General features: G+C 32.7%; 2 protein-coding genes across 2 annotated transcripts; both read right to left on the bottom strand.

Moving 5' to 3' along the window:
* Positions 1-779: 779 nt before the first annotated feature.
* On the bottom strand, positions 780-3,719 carry LOC18099861 (protein POLYCHOME). Its single transcript, XM_006380981.3, has 3 exons — positions 3,577-3,719; positions 2,438-2,803; positions 780-1,697 (listed from the first exon to the last, which is right to left on the bottom strand). Exons 2-3 carry the CDS (start codon positions 2,795-2,797, stop codon positions 1,311-1,313), a joined length of 747 nt encoding a protein of 248 aa, XP_006381043.1. The 5' UTR covers positions 2,798-2,803; positions 3,577-3,719; the 3' UTR covers positions 780-1,310.
* Positions 3,720-6,906: 3,187 nt separating this feature from the next.
* Positions 6,907-9,596, bottom strand: LOC18099860 (ras-related protein RABA4d). The gene is made up of 2 exons (XM_006380980.3): positions 9,033-9,596; positions 6,907-7,541 (listed from the first exon to the last, which is right to left on the bottom strand). Exons 1-2 carry the CDS (start codon positions 9,254-9,256, stop codon positions 7,109-7,111), a joined length of 657 nt encoding a protein of 218 aa, XP_006381042.1. The 5' UTR covers positions 9,257-9,596; the 3' UTR covers positions 6,907-7,108.
* Between the last annotated feature and the right edge of the window lie 6,509 nt (positions 9,597-16,105).

The following is a 16,105-nucleotide window of genomic DNA, read 5'->3' as shown; positions in this document are numbered from 1 at the left end:
GTAAAATGAGCTGGAAAATAACTTATTAATGTTTTATTTTTTCAAGTTTATTAAAATAATAAGGAACAAATCTTACAAATTAAAAAGTTGAATAAGAATGAAATTGAAAAAAAAATATAATTTCATAAATTATCTCAAATAAAATAAATAATAATCAAAATAATATAGATCAAATCTAAAAAATAAAAAAATTGAAAGATGAAGAAATTAAAATAATAATAATTAACATTTCATAAATTATTTCAAATAAAATAAGTATCAATCAAAAGAATAAGAACCAAATTTGATAGATAAAAAATTTCAATTAAAAAATAATAAGGGAAAAGCAAATAACAATTATAAAAATAAAAACCAAAATTAATATAAAAATTAAATTTTAAAGGATAAAATTAAAAAATAAATATTCAAAACAAAATATATATAGCAATAAAAAATTTAAAGACCAAATTTGATAAAATCAGCAAATAATATAATATTTTTAAATTTTTCATAATTTTCAGAAAATGTTTTCCACTCAAAATAAAAGAAAAATATTTTTCTGAAAAACAATTTAAATTTTTTTTACTAAAAAATATTTTTTGTTAATCAATTTTTCTAATAAACAAATATAGAAAAGTTAGTTTTTCAAAATCAACTTTTCAGAAAAAAACAAAGGCATATTTTTTTTCTTGGAATCTTTAACTCTGGAATGTAAATCGGAGATGTCGGGTCTCTTGTCGATAGAGGCCCGTAAAGAATGGCCCAAGAAGCTGCCCACTATACGAGCTTAACATAACATGTAACTAGAACAAGGCAAAACCACATTTATTGTACTTTATCCATCTACAAATTACCATAAAATGATAGAATTCAACTGTTCAGAACTGTTTCAATATTACAATAGGAAGTAATAGATCACAGGCAAAAGACAGGAGTGCTATACCTGGTATTCTAACCTATGTACATCAGTCAACACAAATACGTAGCCCTTGTCCTACATACCTTCAAACGAATGAAGGAACAACAGTAAAACCTTCATGAGAATGAAGGGAACGCTGGTGAAAGATTGCCCGGAAGCAATCTTTCACTAGCAAAATTGAAATCTAAGAGCCGTCTGCCAATAAGTACAAGACTCCCTGAAAAGATATCACAAGAAGATGATCAATCTTGATGCACAAGGATATCACCAGAAGATGATCAATCTCGATGCACAATGATATAACTAGACGATGATCAAAGTCACTGCACAGGTTGTCACCGAAGGTAGTGACTGTATTCCTCCTGTTGGTTTACCATAGAATACTGTGGAAATATCATCAGAAGATGACCAATCACCGCATTGACATAAGAGTTCGAACTCTTTTCTCTCTCTCAGCCTTCCTAGCACTAGGAGTCCTCTTCATTTTTCGCAACTCCTCCATCACTACTTTCTCAACTGTGTCAATTGAGTTAAGGAGTTTCTTCTGGGGTGTTAGAGAGTCTGGATCACCAGAGGCTTGGTTTGTAATATGCTGCAAAATTTTCGGCACTTTACCAATGGTAGAAGAACAGCCCTTGACTGCAGTAGTTGGTTTTGGGGACATAATCCTGTTGCTGTGCTCGAGATGAGCAACTGGTGTTGCCTCAGAAGAGTCATGATTCATTCGGACTTGAGGCATTGGGCTCCTGATTTCTAGGCCATCACTTCCTCCCAAGCGTTCCCTTCTCCTTTCAATGGCCTGATCAAAGAATTTCCCCAACATTAGTTGAAGAGGAAAATAAACAAAACCAAAACCCATGAACTCTATTTCAGCAACATTCCCACCTTACTTGAACCATAACAGGTCAATAAAGGTTCCCAGTTGAAGCCTCTGAGATTAGAGAATGAGTTGGCCTTTTGTCAACAAGGCAGTGTGCATTATTTGACAGCCCATTTAACGTGGGCACTCGAGTTGGACAATGGGGATTTTTATTCAAAACCAGTAAGATTCTGTTCTATGACCAATTTGACAAAACACGCATGCGAATTGATCTAAAAACCTAGGACACAGACTTGAGAGCAGCCCATCCCGCCGCAGTGACAGGGGGAATAGAGACCCCCACACACATTTCACTTCACTCTGCAGGGACTGAAATGAAACCATATAGAACATGCAGAAGTTTATCCAGTAGTCTGTTCCACTCAGTACTCAATACACACCAGATATCATAGCATTGATTGTTTTGAAAGAAACCGGCACAAATCTTTTCCTCCATTTCATGCAAAGACCAAGGTTTCTTGAAAATTCAATTACATGAAAGCCATATATTTTATATTCCTCGGAATCAAAACTAGACAGGCAGCCTGAATATAAGAAAAGCAAATTTATAGTAGCAATATTGTCAAGAATGATCCATGCACTTCAACATCGCTGCTCTTTTGAAACCAAACTTTCCCAATTAAATTATAACCAATCAACACGAAAAAAAAAATAATTACCCTAACAACAGCAGTGACATCACGAAGAGGAGTCCTAGGGTACCAGGCAGGTAACACACTATTTGATCCACGACCCCTTCCTCTTCGGGCACTCCCAGGTGGAGGAATATTTTCTCTGCCCAATGTAGTCCGGCCACCTCGGCCCCTTGGAGTGCCCAAACCACCTCTTCCACGCACAGCAATGGTACCCGCACCCACTGTTTGAGTTCTTGTTGCTGCGTTTGGTCTAGGAGAACCAAACAGCGCCATGTCAAGTTCTGGCTGGTCTTGATAGACACCAAGAATCCTTGATTGTCTTCGAGCAGCAAAGAGTGCAGCTATGTCTACTGGGCTTGACAATCTATCTCTTGATACCGGCATTTTTAACTGAGAAAATTTGACCAAGCTTCTGTTAGATTGACTAGTAAAATAGAATATTACACAAGTTTAATTTACAAAAGAGAAACTGAGTTTGATTCTTCAAAGAAAACAGAGATCTCGGATTTGTGCAAAGAGAACCCACTTACTTTCCATGAAAATGTAAAGATTCACGAGAAAATGAAGGTTTTCTCGGAAAAATAACAAGAGAATAATCAAACACGGTTTTGTTACATTGATCATTGAAGAGAGATGCAAAATCATTTACTGGATACAATAAAGAACCTAAGCCTAAGGTTTACATTTATCATTTCAAGAAAATGAATAATCTGGGGTAACTATAAAACCCACTCTCCTTTTCTCAGAAAATAAAACTTTCCAGGAAAATTAGGGTTTCTTTCACTGCAAACGAAACAAAAAATAAAAGAAACAGAGATCTCCCACATTTTCCGGGCAAACCTCCCATTTCCCGAGAAAGCTCCCAGTTTATCATCATTCAGACCCAAATTCAATTTCTTTCATGAAACAAGAAATCTCCAGCGACACACTCGAGGAAATAACATTGTCTTAAAATCCATACCGCTGATTTTAAAAGAAGAATAAGAATCCAAAGAAACCAGGATAAAGGCAATTAACAAGTGAAATAACAAAACGAGAACCAGATTTTTTTCTGCTATAAAATGATAAATCTCCAACAACCCAGATAACAAAATAACATTTCAATGGAACCCAAATGAAAGAACAGAGAAATGAGAAGAGTTTCTTGTTTGCTTGGTTGTTACCTTTGAAAGGCAAGAAACACTAGGGTTTCGGTGCTTCTTTTTTATGAGGGAAGAGGGGCTGTGTTTGGTATCTCTGCAAGTGTAAAGAAGAAGAGAGAGAGCTTCGTTAGCGAGAGAAGAGATATTGGCAAATTCTTTTGAAATGAAATATGGGCGGTCTTATAGCAGGTGAAATTTTTCTGCATCTAAAACTTTTCAGGCACGTGTTACTCAAATTTTGAAATTTGTCCACCGGCGGGATACTTGCAGTTACGTTTCTGCCCCTAACGTTGGGCTTCGTTATTGGGCCATGACTGAAGAGATGGTTTTTGGGTCAAACTAAATTGTGAGCCCACACAAATGTGAAACTTGTGATCAAATTATACATTACTTTTACAAAAATATAAGATATATGAATTATTTTTATAATAGATCGTGTATTTTTATTAGAAAAAATAAAAAAAAATCCTTACATATCTAATGATTTTTCATAATTTATATGTTACATAAGCATATATTCCATGAAGATGATGATAAGAGTGTGTGGCACAGTTTCTATTTCTATTTTTAAATGCTTTTAGAAGTGAAACTTTATTAAATTTATATTTTTTTTATATTGTTTTATAATATTTTTAATGTGTTGATATAAAAAAATCTAAAATAAATCTTATTTTAATATACTTTTAAATAAAAAAAATTATTTTAAAAAACAGCACGCATCTCAAACACCCCAAATAATGACCTCGTGGGTATAACATTGTATATTTTTATAAAACATTTTACAAATATTGCTATGTAGACATAATGTATTGTGGATAAAATAGTGTTTTTATCATCTTAAATTTTTTTAAAAAAAACTTATATGCTAAATTATATTTGTAATAGAACCATTTTGGTATTTTAAAATTAACGGGTATTTTACTTTTTAATTACATAGTAAAATAACATAAATACTTTTAAAAGTAAGAAATTGCTAGGCTTTCATAAAGGGTTGTTTTTTTTATTTTCATATCAAAATGTATAGTAAAATAACTTATTTGCCCTTATAATAATAAAAAAAAAACTTTAATTAATGTTGGGGGTGTTTTCATTTTTTTTCTTCTGATAAGCACAATAAAAAAACATAATTGCCCATAAAGTTTAAATGATTTACCTTAGGTTAAAGGGTATGTTTATCATTGCGCTGCTAGTTTCCTTGTTATTGTTGGGTCAGACTAGAGAAAATTTAGTTCTTTAATAAATGAAAAGTATTTAGAAAAAAAATATGTTGATGTGCATGTTAGTTGCTCCGTCATCTTCAAACGGCGTGTGAGGCTGATTTTAGCGGCTAAAGAGGTTGTTTTAAGGTGACATCTGATTCATCTCGGTATTTTTTCCATCACCCAGCAGCGCGTGCACTGAAAAGACCTTCTATTTGGTGTCGATGATCTCTTTTTTTTCTTCTTTATTTTCTCTGTACTACTCAGTGTTTGTGCTCTGCCCTCAAATTTTTCAAATCAACTGCTAAACTTCTCTTTCTTTCTTTTTTGGTCTCTATTCTTTTAGTTATTATTTATTTTATTTGAAATAATTTATTAAAATAGAGTTTTGTTTCAATTTCATCCTCGTTTAATTTTCTACTTTATCAAATTTGATCTTCATTCTTTTAATTGCTATTTATGTAATCTGAGATAATTTTTAGAATTGAATTCCTTTTTCTTGCCATTTCACCCTCCATTTTTTTTTCCTATTAGATTTTATCTTCACTATTTTCATTGTTTTTTTTTTTGTAAAAATTTTATATAGCTATTTTTTTTTACTCGATTTCATCCTTCAAGATTTAATTAGTTTGGATTTGAGTTTCTTGGTTAAACCCCTGTCTAGGATTTTACAAGTTGTAATTTTTTAAAATTAACCTAGCTTTAGGAGGTTCGTCCGGGATTTTTCTTTTTTCATTTTTTCTAGTTAATATTTTTTTCCAGTTTCATCTTTCAATATTTATTTAATTGGAGACTGGGATCTATTTTTTTCTGCTTTCTATGTCCTTTATTTTATTTATTTAATTGAGTTATCTCAAGTCTTTTAATTTATTTTTATTTGTTAAATTTATTTTTTTTAAATAACGTTTTTCCCATGCAACTTCTTTCGATGTCATTATGCAATTTTTCTCAATAAACTCTTTTGGTGGTGGACGATATCCATAGTGGAGTGACATTGAATTTTCAGTGATATTTTCTTCTTTTTTTTTTATTCTGAGTATGATATTAGTGGCTCCTTTTTATTTAATTGTTGCCAAATGATTTTTTCTAATTCAACCGCTATCATTACCTACTATTTAAATCAGATTAATAGATGTTATTGAATCCATTCAAGTTCATGATTCATGTATCAATTTTTTTTAAAAAAAAAAACACTATCATTACCTGAGCATCTCTTTTATAAGTTAAAAAAAAATTAGACTGCGGAGGTCACCACTCTATTTAGATACTACTAGTATATTGGCTCACGTTCCGTAGCGGGTCAATATAAATTTTTTTTAAAATATAAAAAATATTAAAAGTATAGAGAATGTTTTAAGCCCTTTGAATCTGACAGCTATAACAAACCCAAGCAACTTGGGTCTGACGGCTATGCCAGGCTCAAGAGACATGGGTCTGGCGGCCCAAGTTACTTGGGTTGGCGCCCCTTCCCTGGGTCTAGCGTTCCCTTCCAGACCCAAGTCACTTGGGTGTGGCATCCCTGCCAGATCCTGGTTCCTGGGGTGTGGCCGTGCCAAACCCAAGTATGACTTTATTTCTATTTTTTTTTAATAGTAATAATATTTTTTTTCAAATTTATTAATAATTATATAAATTATATTAACAATAATGAAAAGAATAACAACAACAATAATAATTTTTAATTTTACCCTTCAAATCAAATCTATGATTTTTTTTTCAATAGTAATAATATTTTTTAAAAAATTTATTAATAATAATAATATTATTATTATTATTATTAAACATGTCTGACCCAAGTTCTTATAGTTTTTACCCTTCAAATCAAATATGTGGTTTTTTTCAATAATGATAATTTTTTTTTCAAATTTAATAAGAATAAAAATAATAATAATATGACCAACGTTTCTTGGGAATGACATCATCTTCCAAACCCAAGTAATTTGGATCTAACACTCTTGTCAGGCATGGGGTTCGGCCGTGTCACACCCAAGTTCCTCGGGTCTGGCCAAGCGAGACCCGAGAGCTTTGGGTCTGTCAATCCTTGTCTGATCCAAGGTGCTTGGAACAAATAAACATAGGATAATTATGCATTTTAATTGTTAGGAGGAAAAAAAAAAAACGCAAACAATGAAAGAAATATCTCGCGAAAATATAAAAAAATTTGAAAATAAAACTATTATTATAATCCATAATAAAATATCTTTTTATTTACAATAATTTCCCGTCATCATTTAGCTTTTGTTATAATTAGGATATCACTTTCTAAAGAATAGATGTAGCATTGTTCCGAAAAATGGAGACTAAAATAGACAGCATTCCAAAAATCAAACAAATTTCCAAATTGGAAACTAGAATTACATGCAACAACCCTTCTTTTCAGAATTCTGCGCTTGTGAAGGAACCAAAATCCTAGTTCCCTTGAAGACACCTGGATTTCCATCCGACTTATCATTGCCAGCAAGAGTTTTCTTGCTGATTATCCTATATATTTCTGTCAGCACTGTCCAAAAGGCAGTTTCAACATTGGTGGCCTCCAGTGCTGATGTCTCCATAAAGAAGAGATTCTCTCTCTGAGCAAACTCCTCTGCATCTTCTGTTGGAACTGCTCGAAGACTTCCCAGGTCACACTTGTTGCCAATGAGCATGATGATAATGCTCTTATCAGCATGACCCCTCAGTTCCTCCAGCCATCTGGCCAAGTGATCGAATGACTGACGCTTGGTCATGTCGTAAACTAACATCGCACCAACTGCTCCCCTGTAGTATGCACTCGTCACTGCCCTGTACCTGACAGAAGAGAAGAAACAGTTCACACACAAATTCAGATTTAAGCGTACATCGTCTTAACTTTCAACAAACATAATGGAAGAGCTCTCAGTTAGCAAACTGCCAGTGTTAGGCCTAAATCAGGGTTAAGGTCGAGGTCAATAGAGACATTGATACCCAATCAGAAGCAAACAAACAGTTAAAGCAGGCAGTCAAGCTTTTCACTTTTAGTATTAGTGGGCATAACAAACCATGCTCAGATAACGGGATTCCGGATTGCTTCAAATTAAATGAGAGAAAGTTCCTCGATATGTAATAAACAAGGCCATAGGTCTTGCAGAACTGTTGATTTCTTACTGTTTAACAAGTGGGTTCAGTGTCAATACCATACAAATAAAAAGATCAGACTTTGTTTCAAGATTAGGAACTTTTAAAGCATCAATTGTTTCCTGAAAGTTGGGTGAAAGAGCTTCAAGTGAAAAGGACAGAAACAGAAGAACTAAGATGTTTATCAAGGCTGTGTTGGTCAAGATATTTGGAGAGTCGCATAGAATGCCCTGTGTGTATGATTAGATTCTCTTAAACAAGGCACAATGCAGAAGGAATAACAAAAACAGGTCCTGAGAAATAATGACAGAGATGTAGAAAACTTCAGACAGTTGAACTTATACATCCACAGAAGTCATGCCAATGGGAGTTTCATATAGCCATAATAGCAAGTGTTCAAGAAATCTAAAATGTAAGATCTATATTTTTTTTTCCCATGCGAAAGCCAGATCATAAATTTTCAAGCTTAACAACTTGTAAAGTAAGAATTGAGTGTCGTTTGTTGAGGGGGCGAGCCGCATGCTCCTCCATGACACTTCATTTATCTGCATCTTGAATCTGTAGCCTAATGGCTACTGAGTTTGGATTACTTAAGAGGAAAAAAACGGAAGTATGGTACTGCATTTGATGCCAAACCAACCTTCAAGCAGGTGCAAACTAAATAGAAGCAGGACACAGCAAGGAGAAAGGTGGCATACAAAAAAGAAAAAGGGTTTAAAACAGAAAAGGGAATGGTGAAATGGTCATCCTCTAACAAGCTTCCCTCATTAAGCAGCATCACCCACATATGTTCCTGTGTTTACATATGAAGTCGAAAGGAAAAGGAATTTGCTTCGAGTTTTGATAGTGAAAACAGTAGAAGGAACCGATCCCCAAAAGAATGAATGTCAAAATTTGAGAAAGAGAAAAGGTGATTCTTGTTCATATAAAGCAACCATTTGAATCTTAATGAATATTTGTCTCGGTTCTTTGTCTCCAACCAAACCTTATGCATAATCTTCATTTTCAGACTATCAGAAACAGGAATTCATGAAATCCCTTAGACTGGAACATATTGAAGCACATATTTTCCAATCTGATTTTTAATCTTCAAATATATAATACTCAAGCACGTATCGCAAGTGATCTAATATGAATCACAACAACAAAATATCGAAAGAAAGTGTCTGAAAAGTAAAAGCATACCTTTCTTGGCCAGCAGTGTCCCAAATCTGTGCTTTGACCGTCTTGTTATCCATAGCAAGCGTTTTTGTCTGGAATTCAACCCCAATGGTGGCTTTAGAATCCGCATTGAATTCATTTCTTGCGAACCTTGCAAGAAACTGTGATTTTCCAACTGCTGAATCTCCAATTAGCACAATTTTGAAAACATAATCAATCTTTTGATTGTAATCTACATAATTCGACATTTTCAAATCCAAAATTAAATCCCACTAGATTCCCTCCTCAAAAACATAGAAAACCATGCAGCAAAAAAAAGATAGAACTTGTTGTGATCTGTTGTCAAAACATCATTATTTGTCCATGCATTAAAATCAATAGGAAGCTTTAAAAAAAGATCAAATCATGGCTAGCAAAAGGGTAAAATGGGAATGATAGGTGGATGATGAAGCAGAAATGGGAATTGGAATTGAGGGTTAGGGTTAGGTTTGAGAGGGAAAAAAAATGGAGTTTGGAAATGGTTGGTTTTGATTGTGAAATGGCTTGCGGAGAGGGACAAGCGTGTGAGTTAGGATGAGGGAGAGATGGAGGGAAAGACCAACGGCCAGTGCGGGGCCCATTAACGGTTTGTTATGGTACAGGTTTTTGGTGCATTATAGACACAGATTTCTCCTTATTTGAAATTTATACAAATTATTATATTTGCTTGAGTTATATTACTTTTTCTTATTATTATTATTTTAAGTGACTACAAAAATTTGTAGAATAATTTATCAATAATATTCACATCAATAAAATTATAACAGAATCTTACGCATGCACAATCGACTACTAGTTTATAATGGTAATATATTAAATTTCTATGCAAATAGTGTAAGTTAGTGTTAAAAAATAATATAAATTATATATTATGGTTTCACTATCATAAAATAGCTTATATATTAGGTAAATAAATAAAAAGAATTTTATTTCATATTGAAAAGATAAGAGGTTTTGTTGTACTTTATAATATAAGAGACACCAAATCAATAAATTTATATATTTGAGGGAATATATATATATATATATATATTCAAATTAGTTAATTTTAATTACTTATACATGACAGCTTCTGTCAAGTTATTTCGTTAATTTGATTGTAAAGTTTTTTTTAAAATTCTATGGACATATTGATCTGAAGAGTTGTGCCTTATAAATATCAATCTGATATTGAAAAAAATCAATTAGAAAACAATTTTTTTTATCCCTATTTTTTCTCTACAAATTTTATGTTTACGCTTATCATAAACAAAATAAAAATTCTTAAGAAACTTATAGAAGTTATTATTTATAAATTTAAGCTTTTATTGTATCAGTATGAAATATAAAACTAAAAATTTAAATTTTTAGATTAAAAAGATTGTTTAACAATTAATACCAGTAAGTTTTATATTTCAGGCAAGAAACTTTAATTTAGCAATTATTATTTCTTGTTTCAAGGGTTATGACCTTTAATAAATTCTTGATCAATCTCCCTTATACTTGTTCATGACGATCCATTGTTACTGAACCAATCATAATATGAGCTATCCATAGGTGAAGAACTTGTTGCAGAACTCTGCCTTGGATAGTGAGGAGGAAAATCTGAATGCCTCTGTGGACAATTTACAAGATTAACACCATCCTCTCTTACTCTTGCAGCAAGTTTTCTCTCCAAACACTAGAAAATTCAAAACAGACTTATCCTCGACTCGATCCATTAACAGCATGTGAACTTGGAGCTAACCAACCTTGCAAGGACTGGCTGTTGTGATGATAGTTGTGATTCCTACATGAATTCATTATTAACAAATGCTCTGTCTGTTCTGTTTTCCTCTGTCTATTCTCTAAACCATGAGCTCCGATTACAGCTTTGATGCTTGAGAAACTTGTACAAATAATGGTTTTCAGCAGACGACACCATCATTCAGAACTACCATAAAATGGTAAGCACCCTTCACTGTCAGAATCACAGTGAACATTCTATTTACTTATACGAACACTTGCTGATTTTTTAAGATGAATCTGGGCATTACAAACACTATATTTGTTTCATTAACCATGTAATCCAATATGTTAAAATAGCGTTTAGAGTTTCCAATTTCACCCAGAATAAACTGCTACAAAGGAGATATTAAACATAAAAGAATATAACAGAGTACAAAGTCTCTAATTGAGAAAGGAAGGTTCAAAGACCAGAAAGATAATCTTCAAAAAGATGACAGCATTGACGTTGCCCACTGAAAGCTACTGCAGCAAGACTAGCCACGTCCTTAAAAGATCACAGTTATCCTGTCCTCATAATACTCGCTGGAGACAAGGTCGTTTATTTCAGATATATCAATACTTTCCATGAGATTGTCCTTCAACTCGAGGAACTTTAGCCTCAGAGATTGGACACAAGATTTCAGCTTCCCCGACGAGTCTACCACATGCCACACTTCATGAGGTTAGAATTCAACAGAAGGAACTCAGCACACTCTGCGAAGCACATGATGGATTCTTTATTAAAAGCAAACACATTAAACCTGACAATTTCCACTACCTTAAGCCGTTGATGTTCTGGGCGGCTAATAAACTCCATGATGGAGACAAAGCATACAATCCACATTCACTGCCCAAAATCGACAAACATAAAGATAAGGGATGTAATGAAGGAGAAGCTTCTATCAAAGACAGGATATAGTGTAGAGGAGTGTCATCATTATCAAATGTTTTCACCGACATCTGCATCTTCTTGGTATCAGGTAGTTTCTGGAAATTTAGGACGCTACCGTATAAAAGTGTCAGTATTTAGGCTTCAATGTGATAGTCTGCCATTGATAAAGACAGCTTGAAAGATCAGAAAGATTACCTTCTAATTAATAATTGAAGGCAAAAAGCCCCCCAACATCTACTGCAGCAAGACGGGGCTGTTGTCTCGTCCCCATAATGCTTTTAGGAGACAAGGTTTCTTGCAGATATCCCCAGACTTTTGATGTCATTTTCCTCTTAACTCTAGGCATTATAGCCTAAAATTTTCAGCTTCCCCAAACACTGCGAGACTAACATATGTAATACTTCAAACACGGGTTCGCGTTGCTTCCCTCAGTGTCAATCGAGGTAGAATATTTTTGATCAAAATATCAGCATGTGGTCGACTAATGTGATCCATGGAACTGCCAATGGGTGTGGGAGGTTTCTTTTTGCCAAATCCAAGCAACGGCAACGAAATCAAGTGATCCCATTACCCTCTTTGGATAGTAAATATCTGAGGGTCGAACTGTTCTCTTGTTTTTCAGTATTGCAATTGCAGCCAGCTGCTGCCTTGTTCCTTGGTTCCTTCCTTGCGGTAGATTTTTTAGTGACAGATGCGACCATCTTCGAATTTTTTCTTGTTTTTTGTGGGTGTATTCTTTTTCGCTTTTTAGGATGAATTAGATTGGTTACTAGGGGTGATCATTTTCGGTTCGGTTCGGTTTTTACATAAAAAAATGAACCAAACCGACATTATTAATTTTAAAATTTTAAAACCGAAACCGAACCGAAACCGGTTCAAACCGACTGGTTTCGGTTCGGTTCGGTTCGGTTTTTGTTGTTCAAAAACCAGTAAAACCAAAATGAAAATCTCGGTGCCCAGTGTCCACAAACTCCAAGCAAATCTCAGTTTCTGTTGAAAACAGATCTGCCCAGTGCCCACAAACTACAAGCAAATCTCGATGTCCAGTGCCCACAAATTACAAGCAAATCTCGATGTCCAGTGTTCAAGAACACAGATCTACCCACAAATTACAAGCAAATTATAACTTAATAATAATAAAAAACAAAAAAACAAAAACCCACAAGATGCAGACTGCAGAGATGAACTTGAAATGGAGTTGGAATTTTAATCATCAAAAAGTCGTCTCTCTTTTTATCTGCCCAGCCCATGTAGTTTGATTAGAGTAAATGTATTGTTGATGCAAGGGTGAACTTAAAGAGATGAGATGAGAGATGAGAGATAGAGAGAAAAGGAGGAGGGGCTACGGGGTGATGAGAGGCATGGAGAAAAAAGGGAAAGGGAGGGGGGCTGTGAAAAGAATCAAAAGATGATGAGAGGCAGAGAGAAAAAAAGGGAAAAGGAAGGGGGGCTGTGTGAGAAGATGATGAGAGGCAGAGAAAAGAGAGGGGGGGCGTCAACTGCACTTTAGGTCTAGGGTTTTTTCTATTTATACTTGGTTTTTTTTTTAAATGCTGGAATGGTTGAACCGGTTCGGTTCGGTTCGGTTCAATCGGTTTCAGACTTTGGAAACCGAAACCGAACCGAACCGGGATTTTTTCTAACTATTCTAATCGGTTTAATCGGTTTTTTTTTCGGTTCGGTTTTTTCGGTTAATTTTTTCTCGGTTTTCTCGGTTTATTCGGTTTTCCGGTTTTTTTGCACACCCCTATTGGTTACCCATGTGATGACGAGGGCTGGACTAAATTTTTTTAACCTGAAAAAAAATTGAATAGCAGATTAAATCTTGATTAACGTGATGAAATGATAAAAAAAATTTAAGTAATAACAACAAAAAATAAAATTTTAAAAAAATATTGTCATTAGTAAAGCTAGGTTAACATCTAAAATTTATGACTTTGACATGCGATATATCCACATTACATGTCAATCTTGCGTTTCAGATCATGAGATTAGGATAATTTAATAGAAAAATAAATTGACAAAAAAAATAAAATATAAAAAATTAGGAGACAGATGTAAATCAATATATTTGATAACATAACACGGGTCATTTACACAGTTGTGTTTGATAAATTTATTAACTAAAATCAATTTGTAATAGAAATTGACACACATAAGATTTAATGAATAAAATTAAAGGAAAAAAATTACCATGTAAGGTTGAACAAGTTAAAAATATTATAAAAAATAAAAAATTAAATTTTTTAAAATAAATTTAATCTATATGAAATATATAAAAAAAAAATAAAAAAAAAATCATACTAACATCATCAAAAATTAAACACAACCAATATAATTTAAAAAATAATCATTATTCAAAAAAGCTAAATAAGTCAAAAATAAATCACAAAGAAAGGGTATTAATTAAAAAATAAACTTAAGAATTATTTAAAAAAACATACAAAAAAGAAATTAATTAAAAAAAGTATTAAGAAATGTCAAGCCCACGCACGTCCGCCTGGGCCTGTTATTTTTTGTATTATTTAAAGAGGTAGATAACTATTTTTTTAAAAAAAAATAGGTAGCTGACATGTCGCTCACTGTGGTAAATGGCGTGTCGTCTACTAGCCCAGATTCTGGTTACTCTTGTGGTGGAAAAAAAATCAGGATTATGAAATTTTTACTCAAAAAACTCATTTTTCAACTCGTTTCAACCACAAAACACCCTACAAACACCTTTAAAACACCAAGAAACCAACTTATTAACCTAATAAACCCAAAAGAAAGGGACCAGACCACAAAATTGAACCAGGGAAAATATTTCTTATCGATCTAGATTTGATTTTTTAGGTTACATTGAAACTTGATACAACCACCATAAGACTCTCCTCATCCACCAATTTTATCCTGTCTTTTGGTCGGGAAAGGTGTCAATGATGAGTTTTTTCTCTCCACACCGAAATCCAACGAGCTCTCTCTTCTCTTACAAAAAAGGGACTGGAAAATAAAAAAATAAAGTTTGGTATCAAAATGAAAATTTTAAAAATTAAAAGGACTAGTAACCTAAGAGAAAAAAAACAAATTGGGGGGTGAAAATGAACATTTAAGACAAATTTCAAAGTCACCATCTATTTCACTCTTTTTTTTTCACTTCAGTCCCCTGTCTTTCAATTCAATCATTCCTCCTAAAAAAATATGCAATTAGGTTCTCATTTGGATTCAAAAGAGTTAAATCATGCAAATTAAAAGTTTAAAGGTCAAATTGAATTTTTTAAAAAATCACCGCTACGGTCCATAATGATTTGTGAGATAATAAACAGTATTTATGCTACGGAAAAAAAGTTGTTTTAGTATATATTAATTAATTAGTGGCAAACTCGACCATTTTTTAAGGGGGGAGAAACCAAATTTTTTGAATTATCAGATTGCTAATTTTTCTAAGATTCTGAATTCATACATAAAGATTCTCCTAAGAATTTGACTATTAAATTACACAGAAAAATAGAACATAACATAAATTAGTAAAATGATATTTTTTTTTAGAAAATAAAATCAAAATCTTTTGAGAGTTAAGAACTTCAAATTGGAATTAACAATTTAATGTAATATAGTAATACACTACAAAATATAAGGTATAATGACACAATTTTGTAATATAGTAACACACTACAAAAAATTGCACAAAAATTAACAAATAAGAGAGAGAGAGAGAGTCCCAAATTAGTGCCTTAGCTTAAAAAATAAAAAGATAATTAATTATTTTTATATCTCGAGGATTATTTAATTTGTTTTGAAAAACTAAAAAAAATACTAATTTATAATTTAATCGTTGCAATTTTGCGTTATCAATTGAAGATAGGTTCAAATGAGCTTTCAAATTATAACCTCTATCTTAATTGAGTATTCAAAGAATTTTTTGTTTCAACATGGTCCTTTAAGTACTCTGAAATTTCTAGGTAAGTCTAGAAATTGTATAATCTGTATTATTTTTTAAGTTCAAGGATCAAAGTATATCTTTTGCAAAACTTATAGCACACTACCCATGTTTGGCACTTTTTTTATTTTGACTTCTTGTCTTTCAATCCTATTTTTTCATAAGAATTCATTAAATTTTTTCATAAGAAATCATTAATTGATCTTCAATTAGAATTAAATAACTAAAAAAAAAAGTTTGAACATCAAATTGAAAAAATAAAATTTTTTGTAAGGGATGAACAATATACTTCTACACACTAAAATACTCGCGCCTATAAGTTATATCCTTAAAACTTAATAGTACATTGCATAACCACACGTTGTAAAGAAGTTACAGAAATTGTATAAATCGTGAGAGACAAATAATAAGAAATTCCAATTTCATATCACTGCATTTCTCTCTTTCTTTTCTTCTCAATTCTCACTTCATTTTTCTTCTTAAATTTTCATTATTAAGAGAAGT

This window comes from Populus trichocarpa, chromosome 6, assembly GCF_000002775.5.
Source record: "Populus trichocarpa isolate Nisqually-1 chromosome 6, P.trichocarpa_v4.1, whole genome shotgun sequence".
NCBI lineage: Eukaryota > Viridiplantae > Streptophyta > Magnoliopsida > Malpighiales > Salicaceae > Populus > Populus trichocarpa.
The sequence above is the reverse complement of the archived record's forward strand: the minus strand, read 5'-3'. Positions and strand labels throughout refer to the sequence as shown.

Excerpts from the sequence above, each read along its gene's own strand:
- LOC18099860 (XM_006380980.3), bottom strand. The coding sequence starts at position 9,256 with ATGTCGAATTATGTAGATTACAATCAAAAGATTGATTATGTTTTCAAA. Across the intron at positions 7,542-9,032 it reads GACACTGCTGGCCAAGAAAG|GTACAGGGCAGTGACGAGTG; the intron begins GTATGCTTTTAC and ends CTCTTCTGTCAG.
- LOC18099861 (XM_006380981.3), bottom strand. The coding sequence starts at position 2,797 with ATGCCGGTATCAAGAGATAGATTGTCAAGCCCAGTAGACATAGCTGCA. Across the intron at positions 1,698-2,437 it reads ATGTCACTGCTGTTGTTAGG|GCCATTGAAAGGAGAAGGGA; the intron begins GTAATTATTTTT and ends TTCTTTGATCAG.